General features: G+C 41.2%; 3 protein-coding genes and 1 long non-coding RNA gene across 6 annotated transcripts in view; 1 reads left to right on the forward strand and 3 right to left on the reverse strand.

Moving 5' to 3' along the window:
• Nucleotides 1-6528, reverse strand: part of srbd1 (S1 RNA binding domain 1) — a 42565-nt gene extending 36037 nt beyond the window's left edge. The window contains exons 1-9 of the mRNA XM_054799219.1: nucleotides 6433-6528; nucleotides 6088-6155; nucleotides 5559-5898; nucleotides 5278-5484; nucleotides 4455-4621; nucleotides 3379-3496; nucleotides 3153-3291; nucleotides 2919-3015; nucleotides 2648-2837 (exon numbers count right to left, since the gene is read on the reverse strand). Of these exons, the coding sequence (XP_054655194.1) occupies nucleotides 2648-2837; nucleotides 2919-3015; nucleotides 3153-3291; nucleotides 3379-3496; nucleotides 4455-4621; nucleotides 5278-5484; nucleotides 5559-5898; nucleotides 6088-6155 (1326 nt within the window). The 5' untranslated portion in view covers nucleotides 6433-6528. The remainder of the gene's footprint in view (nucleotides 1-2647; nucleotides 2838-2918; nucleotides 3016-3152; nucleotides 3292-3378; nucleotides 3497-4454; nucleotides 4622-5277; nucleotides 5485-5558; nucleotides 5899-6087; nucleotides 6156-6432) is intronic.
• Nucleotides 6529-7606: 1078 nt separating this feature from the next.
• Nucleotides 7607-9388, reverse strand: LOC129194022 (SLC35A4 upstream open reading frame protein-like). Its single transcript, XM_054798908.1, has 3 exons — nucleotides 9328-9388; nucleotides 8764-8862; nucleotides 7607-8564 (listed from the first exon to the last, which is right to left on the reverse strand). The coding sequence occupies exons 1-3, from the start codon at nucleotides 9340-9342 to the stop codon at nucleotides 8370-8372; spliced, it is 309 nt and encodes a 102-aa protein (XP_054654883.1). The 5' UTR covers nucleotides 9343-9388; the 3' UTR covers nucleotides 7607-8369.
• Nucleotides 9389-15065: 5677 nt separating this feature from the next.
• The window catches only part of LOC129193789 (uncharacterized), a 40675-nt gene continuing 28886 nt past the window's right edge, over nucleotides 15066-26854 (reverse strand). For all 3 annotated transcript variants that reach the window (XR_008573612.1, XR_008573611.1, XR_008573613.1), the window contains 2 exons: nucleotides 16797-16901; nucleotides 15066-16595 (listed from right to left, as the gene is read on the reverse strand). This is a non-coding gene — a long non-coding RNA (uncharacterized LOC129193789). The remainder of the gene's footprint in view (nucleotides 16596-16796; nucleotides 16902-26854) is intronic.
• LOC129193786 (inactive phospholipase D5-like) overlaps nucleotides 23030-26854 on the forward strand; it is a 30363-nt gene continuing 26538 nt past the window's right edge. Inside the window, exon 1 of the mRNA XM_054798429.1 lies at nucleotides 23030-23303. Within this exon, the coding sequence (XP_054654404.1) occupies nucleotides 23298-23303 (6 nt within the window). The 5' untranslated portion in view covers nucleotides 23030-23297. The remainder of the gene's footprint in view (nucleotides 23304-26854) is intronic.

Genomic DNA, 26854 nt, shown 5'->3' on the forward strand with positions numbered 1-26854 from the left:
TCAAGACGCACAGGGTGTACGAGTTATCAGTGGATTATCATTGATTAGATTATCAAACTGTTCAGTCAATAAGTATTCACTAAGGCTCATATCTCATAAAAGCTTTTAGTTGGATAAATACAGGTGTTTCTCTTGACAAGGAGAATAACATTATGGAGTTTTGAATGTAGAAGAGACAGCGAGTAAAATTTACATTTATATAGCACAAAGGTGTATTTGGGCCACATTGAAACATTATGGAGAAACATGTATGTTGCAAATCTTTTTTTTCCCCTCCAGGAAAAGGTGGTCATATTACGAGAAACTTCAACAAATCTGAATGTAACAACAGAAAATGCATTTCATTTATTTAAAAAAAAAAGACTTTATCCTTTCAACATAATGAAAACTATTAGAACTATTTTTTGCAATATTACAACCTGATTACCATAATGCTACCAATTTTAGCATAAAAATACAATTCCATTCTCACAAAATTACAATTTTATTTTTGTGAAATTGCCACTGCAACTTTATTCTGACCATATTAAATTATAAACATACTTATAATACAATAATTTACTTACTTTTGGGGGAACATCAGCACTTTTTTCACTCAATATTACATTTTCCTTCTGTCAAATTATTTTAAAATTACTCCTCATTTCAAAACTATGACTTCATTGTTGTCACACTTTATTTTCAGCGTGACCCTAATAGGCCCTTTGTACAAGAGAATTCATACAAATTTAATTAAATGCAAGGCAAATCAATGAAAATGAAATCTAGTTTTTAATTTAATTTGCAATATGGTTCTTAATATATTTAAATCTAGCCTGTGAAATTCACATCAAGTTACTGCATTATATAATTTTAAGGCTGTTGTCTTAAAAATGGCAATTGTTTTTTCTAATCCAACTAAATTGATAAAGGCACAACTATTCTACTCTTGCTCTCTTAAGGCGCCCCCATCGTTTCCTCCAAGAAAGCGGCTGGGCTGGGGTTTACCAAAATGCGATGATGCAAACGGCAAGTGTCTGCTCACACACAAACACACGCATGCACGCGCACGCCTCCTGTCAAAACACATTTCCCACCTGCTCCCGCTTCCCGCCGATTTGACGGCTAGAAAAGGTTCATTTTAGCCGCAGTCCGACAGCTAGCAGGGTCACGGCGGTCTGTGGATTAACACTCTGTGACAAAAGCGAGTCATCGAATTAAAAGACTCACAAACGCGGGAGGGAGAGGGGAGGGAGGGGATTGTATAGCTGAGCTTGAGTCAGCAGGGGAGGAGGGAAGGATGGAGATAAGTGACGGACACTCCTCCTTCTCCTCCTTCATCTGGGCTCACTCTCCCTTCTTCCTCCTCCTCCTTCTCCTCCTCTCTCTCTCCTAGTGATGAGGTCCGCCTGTGGGCCTGGCAGCAAGAGCTGTCACAGCCGGAGAACACCTGTCAGTCACAGCGCTCTAATCCAATGGCATGTCGGCAGGGGACATGTCACATATGTTAAGAGGAGAGAATGAGGGGGACTTGCTGGATGTGAGCATGGGTGTGTGGGTGTGTGGGTGTGTGTGTGTGTGTGTGTGTGTGTGATTTAAAGACTGTAGGGCAAAGCCTGGTTGCCACAAAGTGTTTGTGTGGCACAGCGGCGGCGGGTGATGGGAGCTGTGCTGACACATGAGGCCCAGGACCAACTCTGAGTAACCCACCAGTCACTGGGGGGACAGAGGGGAGGACGGAAGGTGGTGGTGATGGGGGTAAATAAATGGGGGAGACGGGGAAGGCTAACTGCGTTTGACATGGCTAGCATTCGACGGCGGAATGCACAAGGAAGGCAGCGATGGCAAACAGATGGCATGTGTTGGTATGGGGGTATGTGTCCTGAAACTCAAAACGCTTATGTCCTCTGATTTAATTTAACTGAAAAATTACTCCTTTAAATAACAGACAACGGACTAAGCTGTACCCCTACGTCTGCACAAGATAATAATATTTACTACACAAGAAATAGTCTTCACTTAAAATGATACTGCGGTTTTGGGTTGTGTTAATTACCGGTACTTCTTCCAAGGATGTAGCATTGCTTGCACCTAAATTAATAAACAATTTTGGGACATCCATGGGCTACAGAAGAACTCATTAAAATGGTGCAGGTATGGATCCAGGATTTCAAAGTGAGGGTCTCTTGACATTTTTATTAGTTTTCAGTAACCTATGAATTCATTTTAATGTGCAGGTGTACCTAATAATTTGGCACATGGCCAGTGAGTGTTTAACGTTTGTAAAACCACCAGTACGGAAGACCAACACCTATTCGCATTTCAGCATTCGCACCCCCCGCATATTTCTGTGCTTCTTTTGCTTCCTTTAAAATGAAAATTAGTTGGGTTTTTTGTAACTTAAAGTGGTTTAATGGAGCTTCTGTATATGCAGGGGGGGGAAAAGTGCTGCAGCTATGAATCCAGCAGTAGGCGCTGTCTCCCAAGTCATTTTCCAGCATCGGAAGGTGCTTTGAAAAGACGTGATGTTGTGCAACTGCACCCTTTCAAAGTACAATACTTTATGAGTGTAATTGTTTCATAATGTTCATAATTTTGTTGGATTAGACTCAATGAAATATATTTTGGTTAATTAATCTGCAGTGAATTAGGAGGTGGACTACCGTACCTGATGAGGCTGAATGCGCTTGATGTTGCAGGTGAAGTCAAAGTAGAGCTGGAACTTGTCAACGTCCTGCTTTTTTTTTTTCTGAACTCCTGGCTTCTTGTGGTCTTGGTCCGACTTCTCCTGCTCTTCTTTCTCCTTGAGGGCTGCCTTGGTCACCGATGAGTGGAGAGTCACCGCGCTGTTCTCGCACCTCGACATTAACACAAAGGCAGATATGCAATACAGGACAAAAGACTACAGTGCAGATGTGTGCACGTGAATGTGATCTCACAATGTTTTCACAAAGTTGAGTGTTTCAGGGTCTTTGGCTATTGTATAGGCCAAAATATGTTCCACGCCTGTAGCCACCTCCTTCACAGATGACAGACCTGATGCACACAGAAATAAATTTAAATTAAAATTACTAATATTTTGTGACTTGTGGATTTACAAGGCGGACAAGCAGTGCAGAAAATGGATGTATGGATGGACTTATGAGGTCTAACATACTGTACATGTCGCTTACCCTCTGTTCCAGGTTTAACCCACGTCCTTAAATCGAGATTGTGCGGAGACTCCATGAGAGCGGTGGCAGCTGCCTCGAGGCCGAGAGCTTTGGCCTTGCGGACTTTGGTCACCTTACAGCCTTTTTTATAAGGAGTATACTGCAAAGACAGAAGAAGAAACATGAATTTGACATCGAAAGTTTTTTTCCCAGCCATATAATTTGTTGAAAATGGTAAAACTCTGACCACATGATCCAGTTCATCAGCGGATCGGCAGCTCCTCAGGCTTTGCTCAAGTTCAGTAGTCAGGACCCCATCTTTCTTCAGAGTGTTAACCACAGACTGAGTCTTCTTTGCCAGCAAGCTGTAACAACATACACAGCGGGTAACATGCATTGTAACATTGTAATATAGTATAATCAGGTCTGTCCATTTATCTAATCCAACCCAAAAGTCAGTAGAGGAAAAAAAATTGTCCGTTGGCACCACCGCGTGGCCAAATGTAAAAATGCAGGCTGGAAACAATTATTGTGCATTTGGGGGAAACTACAGACATGGAAACTAATTATAATAATACAATGTTCCCTCGTTTATCAAATAGGTTCCCAAAAGAACCCGCAATAAGTGAAATCTGCAAAGTAGCCAACTTAATGTTTTTCCAATTATTATATACCCTGTATGTTTTAAGGCTGCAAAACCCCTCACCATACACTTTATACACTTTTCTCCTTCCCACATTTCTGTCTTGTTTAAACACTCAAAGTTCAAATCTTCATTTGAAATTTAATGATTAACCTACGAGGTTGGACACAAGAAATTATTAAGTGACACGCACTCCGACCGTGCCTCTTCATCGTCCTGGCACCGTTCCGCTGTACAATAGTGTTTTTGTACCCTTGTTAAGACATATTGCTCCTGTCGTCGTATTTTCCACCTCCTGTAATGGCACCCTACAGCCGCAACTACTTCTTCCTCCTCTGCCTCCTGGGTGCGACCGCAGGTGCCTTTGACGGTGCAGAACGTTTCGGCGACATTGTGGGTGTTGATATAGCACTTCAGAGTCACACTGCTAGCAATCAACCATTTATGTAAATTTGGCAAGCTGAACGCATTCTGTACTGCACAGGAAGGCACGGAGGAGATTGATTGACAACAGTCTACAGTCCCTTCTCCAATCAGGGCACAGAACACAATGCGTGGGTTCTCCCTTAGCCAATCAGGACACAGAACACAATGCGAAAGGTGAACCACGATGTAGCAAGGGAACACTGTAACCTAATTTATAGCCACCCACCCAAACATTCCAGTTAAAGATTACTCACCATAGCTCTTCGTACACCAGCTGGACGTCCCGCACGGCATCAGCATCCATGTGGTTGATCATCTCCTTGCGATAGCGCACCATAAAAGGCACTGTGTTCTCTTCGCGCAGTAAGGTAACCACATTGCCGCACACCCATCGCTCCACGCACGTGAGGGTGGACAGCACCTGAGTGGAAAGATGTCATGAATGCAGTTGCAGGATACAATCGTAAAAGATGTTATGATATGGGGTAACGCAAGCGAAAATAACAACTAACGGTCTCCTGTCACACAACACTGACTTTTTCATTATGTTAAAATGATGCGATATATGCACACCAAAAAAAAAAAAAAAAAAAAATGTAAATAAGGCCTCTGCTATCCTTCAGTAAGCTACAGACATGGACGCTGCAAGTTTGGTATTTTCATTTTTCTTTAGCGACTAAGATAAGCAAGCAGAATGTTGTTGTTAAAATGTGACTGTCGTGTCGGCCCTGTAGCTCACATAGCTACACAAGCGTTGCCAATGTCTGTGTCCTGCTGCCCCACCCCTTCATGTTGCGTTGTTTTATGTGATATATCGCAAGTATTATATTGGACAAGTACAGAGATACAGCGTGTATTTAAAAAGGATAAAGCGCACAATAGAAAGACTTGGAAGCCCACACACAGCTCATTAGCACTAAAAGGTACAGACACACAAAACGCAGTGTTATCATTAGGGTAGTAAGGCTTGATTTTGGACAACACACTTCCAATACACTATTGTGGGATTTCTTGAGACTTATTTCAAACTTTTAGAAAATACTACAATACGGGACCTTGCGGAGACAAATTCTGTACCTCTATCGTGTCCCAGTTCATATTAAGGTCCCCTTTCTCCAAAGCTTGTGATTCTTTTGACGGAACGGCAGATTTCCAGTCAGCGCCCGTCTTCTGTTTCTTAAGGGCAGGTTCATCAAAGGTGAAGTCTTCCACTTCTTCTTTCTTTGCTGTCCAGCCAGCAAACAATGGGCCTTCATTGGCATTTGACACAGTAAATGAAACCCTCTGTAAGGAAAAAAATGCAGACAGGTATGATGAGCTCTTTTGTGTGTGTGTGTGTGTGTGTGTGTGTGTCACACCTCCTCTTTTGCTCTGACACTTGGTCCACTCTCTGCTGCTCTCGGACTGGCCGATTCTTTTTTAATGTCTTTGCTTTCACCTCCATTCATGTTGTCCTCGTCGGTGTTGTTTTTCCTCTTTGCCCTACCTTTAGGTGCCCTGCTTTTGGCATCAGATTTTCGCAGCGCTGATTCATTTTTAGGCACTTTGGCTGCTTTAGGCTCCTTGGCTTTCGAGGTTCTCTTGGAAGCGGCTAACTTCTCTCCTGCAGCCGAGGCTCTGGGGCCTGGGCAGGGAGCTTTTCGCTCAGGTGGCCTCCATTCTTCTTCACTGGGGTCATCAATATTGAACACTCTGACCCTGGTAGGAGATTAAAAAAAAATAAAAGTAGGATATACTGTACTGTGTGTGGCGTAGAAACCGTGTGGAGGCTTGCCTAAGAGCGCCAAAAACAAGCAAAGAGAGACCCAAGCTAACAGCTTCATCCCTATTAAAATAAGGCATCGGAAAAAGGCGGGAATTGAAAAATGTTAATCATAAAGTGCTCACCGGTCGTCTTCCCAGTCTCCATAGTCCACAGTTCTGACAGTAGCTCTTGGTTGTCGATTCAGATTCATCTGTTCAAGAGGGCAAACAATGATAAAGAGAATGTCATAAATTCCACAGGCGACAGCGAGCTAATTTCTAAGACAAATTACTACCTAGAAACGTTTGTCTATTTTTCTAATAGCACAAAGTCGAGCCTAGCTTGTTTGCTAGCTTAAACATACCGAAGCTAATAGGGAGTTCTCATTTCAAATTTGGCGCGTCACGTCGCCGCATTGACGACAAGCAACGACTTATGCTCGACGTTTTCGCTTGACAGTGAGTCACAGGAAACATCACAAACCTTACCTTTGTTTCTCGATATGCTCACGTTAGTCAAGCTTGGCAGTGAGCTGGTTAAAGGTAAACAACAAGAGCAACGTCCCGACTTCATCTATATCCAATATGGGAAGAGAGTTAGGTTTACACGCACTCCACCGCCCACTAGTGGCCTGGAGGGTGTTGTAGCCGCCTAACAATACTGGAAGTGCAACGCAAGCGTCAGTAAATCTTGCATTTGTATAGTTTACACACTCGAGAATTAAGTAATGTTATCATTACTATTGTTATTGTTTTCTTTTTAGTTATTTGATTGGTATTACTTATCTTCTTTATGTATTTTGTTTGTCTAAATCAGGGGTGGACAAACTACTGCCTGGGGGCCAGAACCACCTGCCAAGTGTTTGAACCCAGCCCGCCAGTTGCCTCCAAAGCATTGAATTCAAACTTTTAACATACAAGCTGGCAACGTGAGTTGCAAGTAGTCAGGGTCAGTCAGTCTTGAGACAACCTTTCGGTTGAAGTAGATTTTGACCTGTAGCGATCCACCACCTCACCCATGGTGCCAAACAAGCAATGTCAACAAATATGTGACACTCACCTTAACTTACCCACTGCGCTGTCTGGGAAGTAAAAAAGGAGGGCCATTCACATACTCCTTAATAGTCAATGTTTTATCATTCATAGTTAATATTGTATATCACACATTCTTTATTCATGTGCATTCCAGGTGTTTTATCCAGAAAAAAACCCCTGCAAAAGTCAATGTTGTTATTTGATGTGGTCTGATGTTTAAAGTGCTCCTTAAAGAAAGGACACAAGGCACATGTAACAGATTGTGACTCTTTTACAGATAAAATAAGACAATTTCAGGCGGGCTGTCAGACTTCTAAGCTTAAACAATCATGCGTGTATCAAATGTATAGTCTGACCCCCTGATTTTAACTCAATGCGGCCCACAAGTCAAAGTTTCCCCATCCCTGGTCTGAATGTTTTGATTTACAAGCTTTTATTGTATTAATTTGTACTTCTACTTTTAATTATTTGTTTTACTTTGGAAACTGTTTATGTGCTACATAAATAAAGTAGATTACATAATATAAACTTAGTGCTCTTTTTAGGATGTATTCTTTCCACTCTGAGATTACGACCAGTGAAATACATCTTAACTATTTTAAACAATGCGCATCATGTAAAAACATCATTTTAAAATCAGAGTACCCATTTATTGAACAATGCAGAGTGAAATGCAGCACCATAATCCAGCTTGTCACTTTCTACATAAACCTAAATTATAAAAATATTTCTATTGTAAACAAAGCATGCAAAGCAGAAAAAAAATCAACAAAAGTTCCAGTTACTAAACATTTTCTGAGGCTTTCCAGTCTAAATGAAAATAAATCCCAACAAGTGCATGATATAAATGATGTTCCAGTATGTTAAAATGAGTAATATCTTCCCGTGAGGGAGTTCTATTGCACACCACACCAAGCAAGGCACATGAGATAATATTTTTGTGCTGTGCGTTTCACAACAAATTCAAAACAATTTCAATTTTGGCATATATATTCTGTTTTGATAAACTGCTGCACTTGCGAACTCCATCTTTAGCAGTGTCAGATTGCATAGCATCAATAAGTCATTCATAAACACTGAGTTTTACATGTAGAAAAATGACTTTACAAGTGACTTTTTATCATAATAAAAGGTATAGTGCAGGACTTTAGGAGACAAATGTTACAAGTTGACCTATAAAGGACAGCTGCAGGGATGGATACACACGTCCTGCAAAAAGTGCATAGCGGCTAGTGCTGCTATAGTTGACTTCTGACCAGTAAGGGGCAGAAAAACACCCCTCAACTACACCCAAAATGAATCAAGTTTAGTTTCCAAATGCAAATCTCTTGCCATATGTTGCTAATAGCGGCTTCTCCTCTCATCCATGCCCGTTCTGATGTCTTCTCTCATTAGCGTCCTCCTTTCAGACTGTTTATGTAGTCCCTGACCGTGTTTTCAACATTGGGAATCTTGTAGTTTTGTGCTGCATAGATTCCAGTACACGTTCCGACCGCCACGCCCAGCAGTGCAGACGAGCGGAACCTAGCCACTATGTACCCGGCCAGAAAGCCCTTCAGGAAAGGGGAAGCCAGCAGACTGCCACCCTGGTGATGAGGAGGAGACAGGAAGTTAGATCAACTGTTAAAAGTGGAAATGTGGATGCACATGTTAAAGCTTGGGGCCACAAAGCGGTTATCATGTTGGCCTCACAGTCAGGAGATCGAAGTTTCTAATCTCCATGTGGGCATCTGTTGATGCAAGCGGTATCGGAAAATGATGAATGTTAGTTTGGGGCCAACTTACAGCAGGAACTCCGGCCTGTATCTCATCCTCCATACGCCTCTGGATGTCCTCCAGCTGATCCTTCAGCTCCACCAGGTCCTTGAGCTGTCCCAGAGGAGTCTATACATATTTATGTGCATTTATGACATTAATGCAGGAGGCAAACAGACATAACTTGCTTTCAAAAGCCAGTTAAAGACAATATAGGCAGTTGCATATAGTATATATAGGCAGGTATTAACACTTTCACAGTTTGCAAACTGGCTGACACAGTATAAATGTACCCTGTAGAAGTTAATGATGCACTTTACATGTAGGATGGCTACACCTGTGTGGTATTGAGCCATCGATAGAAAGTGTTACCAAAAGAAAGTAACAGCGTTAAATGTTTCTCCAGTAGTATCCAACAGCTGTTAGCTGGCTAAGTTTAGCTAACAATGCAGGTACGTAGCCATTTGCTTAAAGCTCGCCAGCAATCGCGAGTAGAACGTTTTACGCTTGTTCGGTGGCTTTTAGCTACAATTAGCGTTTTTACAAACCCTAATAACCACCGTGTGTTTACTTTATTACGTCAGGGATACCGACCTTGTCATTTGCCATATTAGCTTGGATGGCTCTCCTCTTCGTCTATCGTCGCGGTGAAGACAATGGACCACACTGCCCCCTAGCGGTTACTTGTCATGTCATGTTGTCAAGCTTTGAGCGCTTTATTGATACCCATCAAATAATAAATGGCCTCCATCAACGTCCTTAAAACATTTCTTATGAATATTATGTGATCTGCTAAATAACAACCATCCATCCATATGTCCATTTCCTATACTGCTTGACCTCATTGGGGCAGGATCTTAGCCCAGTAAAAAAGTCAAAATACTCCAAGAAAAAAAGTCGCAATTTTATGAGAACAAACTCGAAATAATCGGCCCAGGGTGGTGAAGAGGGAGCTGAGCCGAAAGGCAAAGCCTTCAATTTACCGGTTGATCTACGTTCCTACCCTCACTTATGGTCAAGAGCTTTGGGTAGTGACCAAAAGAACAAGATTGGCCAAAATGAGTTTTCTCCATAGGGTGACTGGGCTCTCCCAGCCACCCTACTGCTGCTCCTCTGCATTGAGAGGAGCCAGATGAGATGGCTTGGGCATCTGGTCAAGATGTCTCCCGGATGCCTCCCCGGGGAAGTGTTCAGGGCGCATCCGACTGGTAAGAGGCCTGTCCAGGACACGTCGGAGAGACTGTCTCTCAACTGGCCTGGGAACGAACACTTTGGGATCCGCCGGGAGGAGCTGGACGAAGTGGCCAGAGAGAGGGAAGTCTGGGCTTTCCTGCTTAGGCTGCTGCCCCCGCTAACCCACCTCGGATGCGCGGTAGAAGATGGATGGATGGGTGGAACTCGTAATATTATCAGTAAAAACAATGTCATTTTAGTAGCATAGAGTTAAAATATTAAATAACATTGTGTTGTTATTGTATTTTTTAAGTTCTAATATTACGAGAAACAAAACAAAGTATACAGTTGTAATGTTTGGAAAATTAGGCTGGAGCAAACGTTATCTTATTACAGAAATGAATTCAAAATATTATGGATATAAAGTCATAAATATGAGAAAAAAATTTACAAGATGAAAGATGAACTAAGTGAAAAATCATTTTAAAAACAGCAGAAAAAACAGCTTTATTCTAGGAGAATAAAGTAAAAATAAATGAGAAAAAATGTCATAAAAAGGTGCAATTTTACAAGATTAAACCCGACATACTATGGGGAATAATAATGTCATTTTAGTAGCATTTCACGTTTACCACAAAGCTGAAATGCATTTTTTTCTTCAGCCATTTGACAAAATATCAAAGTGGCCCTTGCATCCTTTCATTTTCCAGTATGTGGCCCTCGCTGGAGAAGCTTTGGACACCCCTGGTGTAAAGACTTGATAATCTGTCCACCTAGGAACATATCTGCATCTACATGTGTGTTTGTAGGCCTCACATCCTCTTCCTGCAAGTAAAAAGGGGCGCTGGGAGGAAAATCTGTCTAATTAAGTTGAGTCCTCTTGTGCATACACTGCTGGTTACTGGTGCTGGAGGCTCAGCATGAGCAAGCGTGGATAATGAGACATCAGGAAGTGCGAAAGGAGTGAAAAGAAGGCAAATGCTTGACAAATTCTTCTTCTGACTATAACAGACCAGGTTATGATCACGGAGGAATAAGGATTTATGCAGTAAAGAAGTTTTTCCTTGATGATGCAGGATTTGGTGTGTCCCTTTTCACAGAATACATTGTGAACTGAGCAGAGTGATGCACTGATAGGCTGTGAAAGCGAAAGGCCAAGCTAGAGGCTATATGGAGAAGTAGAGACTTGACATACTAGTAGAGACAGAATACACCAATACAGAATGTAATAACTTCTAAAGATGACTGTGACACAGTCAGGGGCCAGGAAGTTTTTAATCCTCGACAGGACAGGATGTCCATTAACCTCCTGATTCAAGGTTATCACCGAGCTGGAGTATTTAATGATGTGCCCATCCTGGAGTGAAAGACGAGGACGCACACTCCTCCTCTGGACTGCTAGCTGTGAAGAGTTGGAATTCAGGAGCGAGCCATGGAGGTACTGTATCATATTGCCATACAGTCGTCCTATCACTTTTTTAAGTGTATGCATGCACTGACTAGCCACCTGTACTGTACATTGTAATGAGATCCAGTGCAAGAACTGGATCAGAAGGACTGCCTTTAAGAGGATGATAATGTTCCATTCCCATTGACTTAACAATACATTATTGTGGATGGAATTTGCCGTGGCATAGATGTTTTTTTAATGCATTGGGTTGTATTGAGTAATATATCATATCATATCGGTGTCATTTCTTCTGCCGATTCTGATATCGGTGCCTCATGAAATTGCATCGTGATCCACAAAACAACAAGCTTGCTAGTTCAGCCTGTCAATGGTCTGGCATTATTTCCAAGTTTCGCCTTCAGATTGTAAATATGCAATTTGCAAAGACTGTTAAACGCTGGTCATGCAAGGGGGGAGTAAGGCGTCTTCCTGTACTACTTGTAATATAATATCACACCTCAGGAAGAATCACACGCAGCGCTATACATCAAAATAATAAGAAACATGTGTAACCAGTTTTTAATTTCTCTGATTGCATTATCGCAGCGGTTCTCAATTATTTTCTGTCATGCCGCCGTAAGGGACAGAAATGTTTTCATGTCCCCCCGATTTGAAATACACAGGATCTGATCATATGTATTTATCTGTGCCATGCAGTCTTTGAATTGAAACTGAAACCAGAAATGTGCAACAAATTGGAGAGCATCCAAGCGTATTCAAGAGTCAAATTGCACGTAGATTACTATAAATTTGTACATGTTGGCGGGTCTGCACCAACACTGAAAGTGCGAGAAGCCTAGATTCCTCTATCCATTGAATTTCTTGTTCTATAAACGCTCCAATACTCGGGTAGAATGTCCCGTCTGTGTGTTTCTTGTGTACCCTGACAAGGAGTCATGCAGGTTTTCATCACTTGGGTGTGGAAGCCAACTAGCCCCCTGTTGCCTCTTGTGTCATAAGAGCAAAGTTATATAGTTTCATAAGATGCCAGCTCTCAGGAGGCTCTCCTTGATGCTATCTAATGTGTGATCATCTCTGCTGCTCATTCACCTGCACACACACACACACACACTAGCTTTATTAACTCCAGCGGCAACGTCGTAAAAACGTCTCCCTGAGCTTCATGTTGTTTGATGGTGGGGGAAAAAAAGATGTATTGAATGGAAGGTTTCATTTAGTAGATGCATTTCTGAGTCACATAAAACATAGAAGGCTTTTTTTTAGTGCTTTTCTGTTGGTTTAGCTCATGTTCAGCATTCAGCATTCAGCCTGCATGCTAGACGCATAAAGATGCTGTACATAACGGTGAGTGGATACAACGGGATTGAATAAAAGAGAGCAGGACTTGAGAGAGGCTCCCTAATGGATGACGCAGCATTGTCTTTGATGAAAAATGAATTAGGCTGATTTAAATATTGATTGTTTTTCGTAAGCGTTGCAGCCCCCCTTAATGCATTCTAAAAATGCATAAACATACACAAACTACATCATTTATTCTAATGAGATTTAATACACAAAAACGTTGCCTTTACAAAGATAATACTGTTATTTGTAAAAAAATAAATAAATAAAATGCATATTTAAGCAAATTGTACGTATTCTTGGCCTAAATTAAATGTGGAGAGCGCAGTGACTGATGTGATTTGTTGCCAACAGCAGCTACCTAGCTTGACAATGGTCACTACAGGTCAGTAACGTTACACTGACGAGACAATAGCCAGCGCAGGAAGTACACTGTCAATGCTAATATGTGAGTCTGTGTCTTATTTATGTGTAAGATGTCCTATTTTAGGTTATGATGTCTATTATATGGGTGATAGGAGCGTAAAGGTGACTATAGGGGTGTTATTTCATATCTATAGGGCTCTAATGTTAAAAAAAAACATATTTATAAGGTCGTAAACAGGTTTTCTATGCTCTAACTGCAACAAATGCCAGCCGGTATGGCTGCGCAAGTGTACGTTGGTAAAACGTCACTCCCTCGGCCTTAAGAGCTGCACTGAACTTGGCAAATTAGTCATACTGTCCATGCAGGCTGAATGCACTGGTATTGTAATGCTGACAGCAGAGGGTGGAGGCCAGATAATTAAAATGGACTTTCCATTTCAAAGAGTTAAGCTGCATCGCTTCTTTGCAGCCAATTATTTATAAAAGTGCGAGAGCGCAGACAAGCTAGACCTATTAAAAGTATCCCTCTCACTTGTTATGTTAGCCCTCAGAGAGAGTTTGTATTCAGACACCATGCATTAACCGAACGTCGTGTGTGACATCGCAAGTGCAACACCACATCCGCATGTTGAGCAGTTAAAGCTGTGCATACATTTGCATGCACGCTTCCCAAGGTTCTTTCAGGTTGTTGCTGTGATTTATTTCAAAGAGACGACTTTCTACAGTGACAGGATTTGAGGAAGATAATTAACACTTGCAGGCTTTGCTGTGCTCTGTTGCTTCTCTTGGCACGTCGGGGCAAGCGGAAGTAAAGCGAGAGCACGGGACTGCAGCCTCACTGCACCACTCTGCTTTGTATGTATATGTGTGTGTGTGTGTGTGTGTGTGTGTGTGTGACAGCAAAGACTTAAAAGTCTGAAAAAGAAGGAAAATGAACAGTATCAGCAAGAAGTTGTGGTTTAAAGAATAAAAACGTAAGTCAGAGGGTGGTGGTGGTGATGGGCGTCTTTCGTGGCTTGAATCACTGGAAAACTGGTTGTCGGAGAGATGCTGGGCACTGTTTAGGTGCTCTCAAGCAAGGCATCAAACCTCCAGACCACAAAGGAGTAGAGTTGTCACCAGACACTCAGTTCACGAGATGAGATGAGATGATACACAAGATTGGGTCTATGACAACGAGACGAGACTTTAACAATACTTTTAAGAAAAGTACTATGAAAAAATGTATGAGTGGACATAGACTTGAATTTAACTGAGTCACAAAACAATGCAGGTGCATAGTGAAACCAAATTAACCACTGCTATGATAGTATAACAATAATAACTGTCATAATAATGCAATATTTCATTTAATATGTCATCTTTCACTGTTGTAAAGTTGTGGAATTGCTGTTTGTGACATGCATTTTCTCACGGGCCATTCGTAGTGTGTCAAACGTTTGCAGCATTTCTCGAAATGCTGGCTTTTCAACTATATTAAAGAGCAGCATTTCTTTTGTGATGTAGCAAAGTACACTTTCGGTGAAAGCACACCATTTCACCGCTTCTGTTTGTATTTACTTTGTCAACCAAACACCAAAGGCTCTGCATCTCGATCCCTTATGGGAAAACTGAGTCGTTGCCTTTTTGTTGCCACCACTTTCGAACGAATTCGGCATACTGGCTCATCCGTGTTGATGGACTCGCCTTGCTCATTTGGTTTGATGCCGAGATATTCCCACACCGGGGCTGTGGCATTTGGCTTTGCAAGCATCCTTCTCCCTCCTAACTTCTACTACATTACCTTGCATTGCTCCTCTTCTAATGTGTGCACGCTAGCAGCCCCGCCTCCCCTGACAGAGACAAAGAGACTGTATGACTGACAAGAGGGCTCACTTCATTCAAGCCATTGTTTTATGCAGAAAGAACCTCTTTGTGCCTGTCTGGAGATGAGAAAAGACGAAAAAAAACATGCATGCAAATGGCAACATATCAACAAATGGCAAAATTATCAACTTTATTTTCATTTATCGTGTGATTAATGAATTGATTTATTATCGCAAGACTTTTTTTTTCTGAACGAGAAATCTAGTCACGTTTTAATCTTGCAAGATCAAATGACACGAGCTCTCGTGACACCCCTACCACCCTACGAGGAGCCCAACAGATTTAAGATGTACCATAAAATATATCCAGTATTTGGAAAAAGACTGAATTTCCCATTTATTGGGCAAGCAAGTGATATTTGGTAGCTTAAACCTCACTATAGTTTATGGTATTATAACCATGCCATTGCTCGTAGCCAAAGAAAAAAAATATAGATTTTTTTTTGTAAGTTATGTATGTATAAAAGTCTTGTAACATATCACAATAGATTATAAAATACCTCAAAATTGTTCTAGATTTTTTTTTTCAATCACAAAGCGGAGCATTTTTGCGGCTCTCACTTGAACTGTCTCACTCTTTTCGAAGCAAGGCATTAAAACCTTAAACCTCCAAACCACCAGAGGGCATAACAAAATTGAGCTGCAACGCATCACATAACAGCTGAATTTTGAACCCAATTTTCGTTCAATTTAAACTTTTTTAAACTTTCGAACCATGTGATCGGCAACGAGAAGGGATGATATTGGAAACGTTATAATTACAGTAAACACAACGGGAGACAAATGATGATAATTACTGAATGAATTATTTCATTTCAAAAATAGGTTTACATTTCTCTGTAATTGTCATGTAAAGTGTTAAAAGCAGTAAAATACCTTTAAAAAATAACATTTCAAATTCAGCAAGGCATCAAACCTCCAAACCACGAGAGGCGCAACAAATTTAAGCTACTTAAAGAACCAAAGTTATCATTAAATGCAATTTTATGATTGAAAATTTTGTCAGGACCTTCTAATAATTGTCAAAATATTTCATCATGTTTTCTCTTTTTTCTTCAAAAATAGCATAAGTGATTTTAAAAATCCAATTTAAAAAATGAAGCCAAGAGTATGGGTGTCCATCACTTGAACCCGCACTCGCTCGATTTCTTTTCAGGCACTTTCTTGTTCTCTTCCTCCACCCCTCCCTCCTGGTCTCAACCCTCCCTCCCCCTCGCACTGGGGATGCCTCGCTGGAACTTCATCAGTGTGATGAAGCTGATGTGCTGTTGTGCTCAGCTAAAAAGCGAGTCTAGCTCAGCCTACAGTCCAGACTAACGTGCGTTCAGTCCTACACTCCATGGGGACATGAAGCTACATGAAGACACCATTGAGGAATATTTTTTACAGACTATTCTTGCAACTACTGCATTTTTTTTTTTACCTCAGCATCCCATCACAAGAGACTTCTGGAGGATAAATCACCACTTTAGTTGCGCAATGAATAGAAGAAACCAAAAGTGCGGCCATGCCACAATCAGAAGTACGCCCCATTGCCTCCCGTGAGATCAGAGACATCCAGAACCATGGATCAGCGAGGGAAACGGGGTCCGGTGGTTGGCCTGCAGGACCTAAAGGGGTTTGGGTTCGGAATCCCGGCCACTGGGATCCCTGCCAGTAGCATCATTTCGGCCGTGCAGCAGCAGGACTATTCAGCCAGCGTGTGGCTGCGCAGGAGAGACAAACTAGAACATGTAAGTGATGGACACTGGAGATCAGAACATGTTTTCTTTTGACATTTTTATCATTATTTCTCCAATAATTTAGAAAATTGATGGATTTATGTTACTCTTCTCCCATTCAGTGTGATTATAAGAGAATATTTGCTTAAGACACCAAACAATACCACACATTCTAGAAAAGATCACCTGTTTTTCTGCCTTTTCCTGCACGTCGGTGATCTTTCAGGCCTAATATGGTGTGGTGCTTGCAGGTAAACGATACCAGCACTGCACTGATTGCCTTCAGGTAGGCTAGAAAAGACGAGAAGGAGAAGAACAGAGCGTGTGTTTTTAATATTTAACACTGAAGGTGGGAAATATTGGCTTATCCAGAAAGTTAACGTGATGAATTATGCTTCTTTTCTCCCGGGTACAAAAAGATATTAAACAGTTGCTGAGGGTTAGGTCTTTATAGGTCCCCTAGCTATACGGGTGCGCGCGCACACACACACACAGGGGTGTTAAACTGCAGCTGATGTACTCCATTTGTCATTAGTGTAAAATGAATGGCCAGATGGAACACACTGTGTACAGTATATGCTGACATATGGGGATGGAGTGGGAGGAGATCTTATATTCCAAGTTCAGGATCTACCGTCACATTGAGTCGCAAGTATTCCCAAAAGTGAAGCCGAGGCTCAGCTGAAAATCACCAGAAAAGATGTTAACAGTGTTATACTTTCATGTGCCTGTTGCTGTCATTTATTGCTATTCCCTGCACAGTAGCAGCGTATTCATTCCAGCTAAAGTGCAGATAAATTGGGTACTCATGCACGGGTAATTATATTTGTATGGATTCTCCATTACTTGACTGTTTCTTTTCATCGTCTGAGGCCCTTCCAGACACTAATAACAAATTATATTTTAAAATGAAGGATGTAGGCTATTTATAGGGACGGTGAGGTCACAAGAAATGTAGCAATGTGTCTCAAAACATGAAAACAACCGTAAGAAATGTAGCAATGTGTCCCAAAACATGAAAACAACTGTAAACGACAAAATCTCGCACTTTGTAGACAAATAAGATAGCATAGTTGTGAATTTTGTGGACAAATAAAATAGCATAGTTGTGAAAACAGACTTGTTCAACAATTACACAGTGCTTTTGTGCGGTTCACTATATTCTAAAGAGTCGGCCAGGGTTGTCTAAACCTTTTCCACTGAGGGCCGCATACAGTAGATCCCCGCTATTATGCGTTCAAAAGACTAATACATTCGCATCATAAAAATACCTCCTCAAAAAAATCAGACCTCACAAATCGCTCGGCGTTAGATTTGTCTCCCGCCGTGTCCCTGCACACTGTCGCCTCTCCATTCGTGTGTATGTGATGAAGACGCTCGCATCTTCTTCTGCTGTGGAACACAGGTAAACAAGATGGCTGCGGTGCTGCCGTCGCAGTTCATCACATACACACGCCGAGCGATTTGTGAGGTCAGATTTTTTTGAGGAGGCATTTTTATGATGCGGTTGTATTACTCTTTTGAACGCATATTGTTTTGAGAAGGCAAACTCTTGACTTAAATGACCCAGCAACTAAGCAGTACTATGTTCCTCATCACGGAAATCCGACCAGAACCGGACTTGCAGGACCAAATGGGGGGGGAGTCACTGTTGATATAGTCCACTGCTGATGGGGATGTCATACAAGTTCATGTCAAAAAATCCGAGCTATCCTTTTAAGTTGCTGTGTGATGAGTTTAATGTTTGTAAGATGACGCCGTGAGTCAGCTCGTATTGAGTAACGACCTCCTGCCATTTCAAATGGGAGTGAGTTTTGTCACGGCTCCTGATTGGCTCCTGTCTAATAAAAAGCTGCCTGGGCCAGTTTATGCCGTGGACACGTGCAGCTTTTACACCGATGCGGCTTACATTCATTTGAGCGAATCTGTTTTTTCCTCTAAATTCCGTGGGTGCGGCTTATACAACGGAATTCCCGATGACTGTATTTTAAAAATGTGCCGTGGACCGGTAAAAAACTGGCCCCGGGCAATGCTTTGTACACCCCTGCAGTAGACGATGCATTCAAGTACTGTAATTGCTGCATGTAGCCGACGGGAGTGCACGTCTAGAGGTTCCTTCTGGATGGAATACGAGCTCAAGGTGGAGTTGTTTCCCACGCTGATTGCATTTCCAATTTCATGGTGACAGTGCTGATGTATGACACCCCTGCTTGTTAATATTGCTTGACCCAGCATGAGGGAGGCCCTGACGCCTCATCTACTTTCCCATTTGAAATTCAGTTATGAATGCAAGTGTACTTTAAGAGTCAACACCACCAACCGGGACTATAATAAGTAAGATAAGCAGGTGATTAACGTTATCTTTTACTGTATGCAGCATGTCACGTTGTATAAGCTACAATAAACGCTTAATGGTTTGCAGTATTACACTTTTAAATCCAATTCTAAATCACTGAGAAGAAAAAAGGCTGTAAATGTTGGGCAAATGGGCCTTTTTGTATCAAGGGACGAAATAAAATGAAGATTTATGAGCTCAAGCCCAGCAGAGGGAGCCATTGCCAAATGTTTAGAGTCAGTGGGAGGACATGAAATACTGTCATTGCATTTTTCTGTTTGGATGCGTTTCGCACACACACATCCACACTGTCATAATGAAGCACATTAACAGTGACTAATTACAGGATGCATGTGTGTGTGTGGCATTTGTGTGTGAGAGCTTTAAATTTTCCTGATTGCCTGCAGGTTAGCTCAAATAATTGAACAAATGCAAAAGAGCTGCAGGAAAACCCCATTGGTGTACAAAGTGCATCACTGGGGCCATTTACAGCCCACAGCTTGTTTTTAAAGCAGATGTTAAAACTAAATTAAGACAAGAGCCACACTGAAGAATAAGAAATGAAGAACATTTGAGTATACAGTCATCCATTGTCACATCGCGGTTTGAATTTCACAGCTTCACTCTATCACGCTTTTGCAAAAATATATTAATAAATCATGCTGTTTTGTGATTGAATACAACTTCCATCCATTTTCTATGCCGCTTCGCCTCATTAGGGTCACGGGGGTATGCATGAGCCTATCCCAGCTGACTTCGGGCAACAGGCGGGGTACACCCTGGACTTATTAGTGAAAAAGAAAAATGCATATTTAAGCAAATTGCATGTATTTTTTTGTCTAAATTAAGCCTTTTAAAGCATAAAAAAACGATAAATCAGTGGTGACCAACCTTTTTGTGACCAATATCCCTGGTCTCGGCAGTAAACACCCCCCAACAAGCGGTATATATGTTTTGTGTTATTATTGGTTGTTGGCTTCAACATTTCAGCCTTTGCCATTGTGCCTTTTGCTGTATTTTTATCATTTTTGCAGTGATGCACTGACAAAAAAGCCACGGGCCACAGATGGCCCCTGATCCACACTTTGAGCACCCTTACACCTCTACTTTTGTGGCTCTTGGTCGGGGTTGGGCTTGTGGCGTCGGCTTCATGAGCAAACCACCACTATTTGGCGTGTTGGCTCAGTGTAGTGGACGAGCGATGCAGATTGAGGAGAGGGGCTGGTCAATGCCATACAACAGTCAGCCCTCAACGAGTGGCGTCGTCCCGGCTCAAAGATGTTTTTTTTGCCTCCCTCTCTCGCTCGACCTTTTTGCTAGCGCTGGGGGGGGTTAGCTGGTGTATGAGGCGAGCCGGTGCCTGCCGGGTTTTGGGGACTGGGCTTCTTGCTGCCTGGATAGCGGCGAGGCATACGGGCGTGTTCAGTGGACAAAATGCGGAGGTGAGGGCACTGATATGATAATACATTTTTTTCAAAATGTTTTCGTCATCGACCGGCAAAGTCCCAAAGATCAACTAGTAGCTCACAATCGACGGGTTGGCGACCCCTGGGCTAAATGAACTAAAATATAAGGCGTTATGTATGCTATGTAGTAGCATGTCACTTCCTGTCCTCCACACGTCCGGAACACATTTATTGCCACACACAAAAGCAAGTCTTATTTTCTATGAGTATGTCTACTATATTAGGTAATACAATTGTAAAGGTGCCTAGAGGGCTCTGATAAAGTTAAAAACTGTATCAGTATAATATCAAAATGACACATTTGACTACAATATTAGACGTTTGAGTATAACACATCGCAATATAAAATTAAACCTTTGAATATAATATTAAAACCTTTGAGTATATTACAATGAAGCATTTGAGTATAATATAAAAATTAAACATTTGAGTATATTATTACAAATAAATGTTTGAGTACACGGTAGTGTAAAATTCAAAGCAGCATCAATATCTGTTTGATTTCGGTACCAATATCTCATAAAGACAAACTTTCCTGGTCGCTTGCACTACCTTGACAAACAAAGTTGGCATTTCCTAATCAAATGAATGAACCCCCTCCTCCATCTCTTGTGTCTCGACTCTTAAACATGTTTTGTATCAATTTGCTTTCATGGAAAGTTCACGCTGCAGTCTTGCTATACATGAGAAATATCATTGGCTTTGGCTGTGCTACTGGAAGGAGCGTAATATGTTATCTTTACATCAAGGTCTCACTTGCCGTAGGAGTTGCTCAAAGAAATGACTCAGAGGACTCTCAGCTGGAGACTCTTGGCACAAGGCATGCACACTGCACTTGGATCACTTTCAGCTCCTATACTGGATAGGACAAGGCTAATTTTATTATATCACTGAGTGGCTGCTGCAGGATGCTTAAGTCATTTATAGTCTGTTGTGTTTGAGTCACCTTTTCTTCTAAAGTCACAGAACAAATGCATGGAACACGCTAAATATTAACAGTCATGAGTGACATTTGTGGCTCCCCCTATGGGTTGTTGTCAAAATGCATCCGAAGACATGCTAGCAAACATATAACACAGATATCCTCAAAGCTTTATTATTATTAGACAGTCAATGAGTTATTTACAATATCGCTTGCTCAGTTGCAAAGATGTTTTGCTTGAGGGCTTCTGTGTTTTCTTAGTTGACTTGCAGCGCACAAAGTAAGGTCCATAAAGGCCTGCTTGGATGAGTCTGGTGTTGAAGAACCCCTCTGAGATGACCTACAACTGAGATGGCAAAAAAGCGGACCCTCTCAAACCTCGCAAACTGCCCAAAATACCCACAAACACACAGCTTTATAGCTGCAACTCCATTTCTTCCATTTTCACTTCCTTCAAGCATCTCGCCCACGTGTCCAAATATTATTGTAGGAGAGAGGTAGGTAATGCGGCCTTAAGTTGTATCTACAAGTACAGTAAATCCATCCTGTGGCCTCAGTGGGCTGCCTATAAGCGAGCAGAGTAATGTACCAGCATCATGTTCACTCAACACGCAGCTACATCAAGTGCTTGTGTGCAGCACTTACTGGAGATTTATTGCAGATTTTATTTGGTTTGGAAGGGGGGGGGGGGGGGGGCATCCCTGTGAGTCTCACACTGGAGATAAGAAATGGAGTTTCCGCCTTATATTTCATAGCTTGGTGAAGTTTTTACTTCTTTCCCTCACACAGGAAACGTTTTTTGGCCACTTGGGGGCAGTGTGAACAAACATAATACAAGATACAAGATACAAGAGAGTTTCATTGTCATGTGCATAGTAAAACAGCAGTTATACCATGCAATGAAAATCTTATTCTGTTCATTCTCCCAAGAAAAGAAATAAAACAAATGAAAGAATAAGAACATAAGAAACATAAACACATAAACATATATACCAATAAATTAAGCAACAACAACAGAAGAGACATTAATACAAGCAAATAATACAAATAAATAAATAAATAAATAAATAAATAATGCATGCTTTCACTTAGACACACTGATGGATGGAAGCAACAGATGGGTGACCTCACTGTAAAAGGTCTTAAATGTTAGATGCCATTATTTTATCTAAAAATTTGCACAAATTCTTACTGATTTTCAAATGGCATATACTGCTTGTGTTTTGTGCCAGCGCCCTCTGCTGGAGGTTCAGTGGCAGTGCTCTGCTGCAGGGCTGTCACACTTGCAAAGCTCCAACTCTGCATCTGCACAGGAGCCGCACGTCAATGTGCCATTTTCAGGCACTTCAAAAGAGCACAGATTTCCTCACAAATACTATGATGGGCCATCTTTTACTCTCTTTCATGAATTGTGTCGCTTTGTGTGCGTCTTGGCTTTAAACAAGAAATGATGCAGGATCATACAAAACACTTGAGGAGTTATTGCTTCACTGCACCATTCTACAGCACTTGTGAGAAAACAAGTGTATCCTGTGTGTGTGTGTGTGTGTGTGTGTGTGTGTGTTTAGTGAGGGCAGGGCAGCTCAGCATCACACACACACACCCTCACACACACACACAAGGATAGAATGAGAGGAGACAAGAGCCGGACCTTCTATTTATTCTCCCTTTCCCTCCCACTTTCAGTGTCCATAAGGGAGAAGAGAGAAATGTGAGCTTTCTAACACGGGGGAAGAGAGGATGGAGGAGGTAGGGAGGCAGGGAAGGAGCGAGTGAGGGAGAGGGAAGGAGGGATTGATGGAGGAAGCGGGAGAGTTAGAAAGAGGTGGACGAACACACGATACGCAGAGAAGACAAGAGTAGGAAGGCAAGAAGGGAGGAAACAAGAAGAAAGTAGTGAGACAGCTAGATAGATACTTCACTACACACACTTCCTTTAACGAGTAGGGAACGAGGGATGCGCCATGAAGGTGAGATCTTACGACTACAAGTGACTTTTATTTTATTATGCATGAAGTGATGCTAGTCTATGTATCCTCCTGCTGATGGTTGGTATGGAGAGGATGATGTATGTGCTTGCTGGTCAGAAAAAAAAAAAAATCACATTGCAGCTGTTGTTATCAAATCTCTATTTTCTGGTAGGGGCCCTTGGAATTGTCCTAACTTCTCCCCCCCTATACGTGCCCCTGTTGGTGGTGACAAGTGTTCTGATAGGCTGACTTGGGAAAGATTTGCTAAGGAGTTCTTAGCAGGCTGACTGTTGTAAACCACGGCTGTCTATGTCGCCTCTAATCCTGTATGCGGCAGTAACGTGCACTACAAAGTAATAAAGTGATCCCTCGTTTATCACAGTTAATTGGTTACGGACCCGACCGCGACAAATTAATTTCCGTTAGAGCATAGAAAACCTGTTTATGACCTTCTACATATGTTTTTTAATATTTTTAGAGCCTTCTAGACATACAATAACACCCCTACAGTCCACTCATATTACCCAATATAGTAGATATAATCAGAGAAAATAAGCCATTTCAGACAAAAATAACACTTGTGCTTGTGTGTGTTTCAATAAATGCCTTCCGGACATGTGGACAGGAAGTGACGTCGGGGATTCAGAGTTGAGTTTTAGCTGGAGTACAGCCACAGCAGTACCCCATGTTATTATGATGATGATGATGATGATTATTATTATTGTGCCTGTTGTGAGATAATTCAAAACTGCAATAATTGTTGTTGACAGCGATCAAGTCTGGCGCATGTGATAGTGACACCTGATGGCCAGCGCAGACTACAGTTCATCAACGTACTTTAATGTCTTAAAACTGTATTTGTATTTTAGTTCATTCTGCCATTTTTATGCTGGAAAATGCTTAATTTAGGCCAAGAATATGCAAGGGGTCATTTAATTTGTTAATTTTTGAAAACACCTGATAGAGTGAGGGTGCGATGTACCGCGAAGTGATGAGAGACGACTGTACTGAATTTCATCGTTAACTCATTCAATCCCAGCTATTTTTCAAAAGACAACCCCCTCCAGTACCAGCCGTTTTAGAAGATTTTGACTGATCTTTCAAGGCACACAAAATATTGTGTTCTATGGCTATAGAATCATGGAACCTACCAAAAGAAAGATTAGACTCCCGTCTTTCATCAGAAAAAAAAAGCTTGTTTCTACCTTTTTCCGTTCTTTAGCCATTAGCAGTAGAACATAGGTAAGTTTCAGGAAAATATCAGTTCCCGACTAAAAAAGGGAGAAAAACAGCTTTTTGTAAAAAGATACATTTCAAGCATAACTTTCACTTTGACACAAATATTTTTGTTTTTGTGACAGCTCAAATATTTACCTTGGACAACACAAAAAAGGGGTTGCATGCGCTAAAATTTCCCTACAATGCGTAACCTTCTGCACGCTACACTCCTCCACCCTCTCTCACTTCCTCCTTCCTGTCATGTGTGATTCTTCCATTGAATAATACCTGCCAAGCTCTTATCAAATGCACTTCTACATTTCCTGACATAATGTAACCTAAGTATATTGCAGAACACATCAGCAACAGAACCAATGTTGTGAAAGCGGTAGGGGCAAACTACTACTACCAAGCCAGCATTAACAGCACTGATGGTGAGTTCATTGTATGTTATTTATTTATTTATTTGGTGGTGAGTTCATTGTAAGCGCATAAATAAAGATAAAGGTGCTGGATGCTGGCCACTCATGATACTCTAAATGCAGCGACTGCTACAGTATATTGTGTAGTTAATTACAAAAAAACTCCACCAGGAGGTCGCCTACAGCCACAACTGTTAATGCTGTGAGTGGCGATTATATTGATTCATTGCATCGAGGCGTTAATTGGAAGCCTTATACGGACATTAAAATATAGCATATAATTAGCATGTGACACAAAAACGGCGCTGCAGTCCTCCATTGTTGTTTTGGTTGTGACTTAGTAGGTCATGTCTGCACTGCACATGTAGTTTTATAAAACATACACTTGAAAGCCAAACAGCCATGTTTTTTGGCAACGATTTTGTTTAAGAAGCGTCTAATTGCATAGAGGTGATTTTGATTGGCCGAGTACTCTCCATTGTAAATGTTCTCTTTTCAAATTCTGGACTGCTTTTCCAACATCACACCCTGGTAACCTCATTCATTTTAAGACAAATCACCCAAGATGTTGAGTATATGTTATTGCTTTTACACCAATTTGTGGCTGAAAATGTAACCGATTACTTGATGAGGCATTTCTAGACACTCTCTTCCTCCATCTGTCTCTGTCTCTTTGTGTCATTTCAACCTGGCTGAGCACAACGCTCCTTGAGATAAAAAGGGTCTTGTGGGGTTCTGATTGGACTGTACATGTGTGACCCATTCCACTCACAGTGTCTGTCTGAGGGGAGAAGGAGAGGGAGGGGGTCGTCATAGCAATAGTGATGAGAAGGAAGGAAAATATCATTTGTAATTCTGCTCACACACACTATTGGTATTGCTTGGTATAGTGGACACACAATGCTACATCATCACACACACAGATGCAGGAGTTGGCACACTACAATGTGAGTCAAGGCTGAAACACCTGAAACAGTCTCCATGGCAACCAGACGATTAGCTCCTGCATGATCCCCCCCAAAAAATCTGAGCATTGAGCATCACAGCCAAAGCCGAGTCCTACAGGAAGTTTGTTTATATTGAGATGCTCATTTGGGAAAAGGGTGAAATTAGTCAGGAGCCTCCATCTGCTCTTCATCCCTTGCACACAGAACAGGTGCAAAACAAGCACATAGACATTTTGACACTTGGTGTCTCAGAGGCAAACAAATATTATAGAAATACTCTATATCCTATAAAAATATATCATATATATTCATACACTACTGCAGGGGTGTCCAAACATTTTCCTGCAAGGGCCTCATACTGAAAAATGAAAGAATGCAAGGCCACTTTGATATTTTGTAAAGCAACACGTTTATACAGTACAGGTATATATGCTAAGAAGTTGTACATGTCAAGAAAAAACTGCAGCTCAGCTTTGTGATATGTTGTAGGTGAAGAAACGTATTATTAGTATCAACTTCACTCTTTGCTTTTTTTCCCCACATTTTTGCTGTTTTTATTTTCCAAATATTTCGACTTTCCTCTGAAATAATTTTCGTAAATTCTCTTCTTGTAATATTATGACGTTATTCTTATAACTTTTTTCTTAATTTTCCAAAACTTTATTTTGTTTTGTTTGTTTCTCATATTACTTACAAAATCTTTCAACCCTATGCTACTAAGTTGACATTATTTTTCCTCATAATATTACGAGTTTATCCTTGCAAAATTGTAACTTTTTTTTCTCATTAGAATATGACTTTTTTCCCTTAATATTGTTTTTATTTTATTCTTGTAAATTTCTGTTGTTTTTCTTAAATTTTCAAAGTATTTTTTCTTGTACATTTTCTTTTCATAATATTCTGACTTTATTCCCATAATATTGTGACTTTACTTTCATAACATAACTTTTTCTACAACCTAATT

The sequence above is a fragment of the Dunckerocampus dactyliophorus genome, chromosome 14 (assembly GCF_027744805.1).
Source record: "Dunckerocampus dactyliophorus isolate RoL2022-P2 chromosome 14, RoL_Ddac_1.1, whole genome shotgun sequence".
NCBI classification, from domain to species: domain Eukaryota; kingdom Metazoa; phylum Chordata; class Actinopteri; order Syngnathiformes; family Syngnathidae; genus Dunckerocampus; species Dunckerocampus dactyliophorus.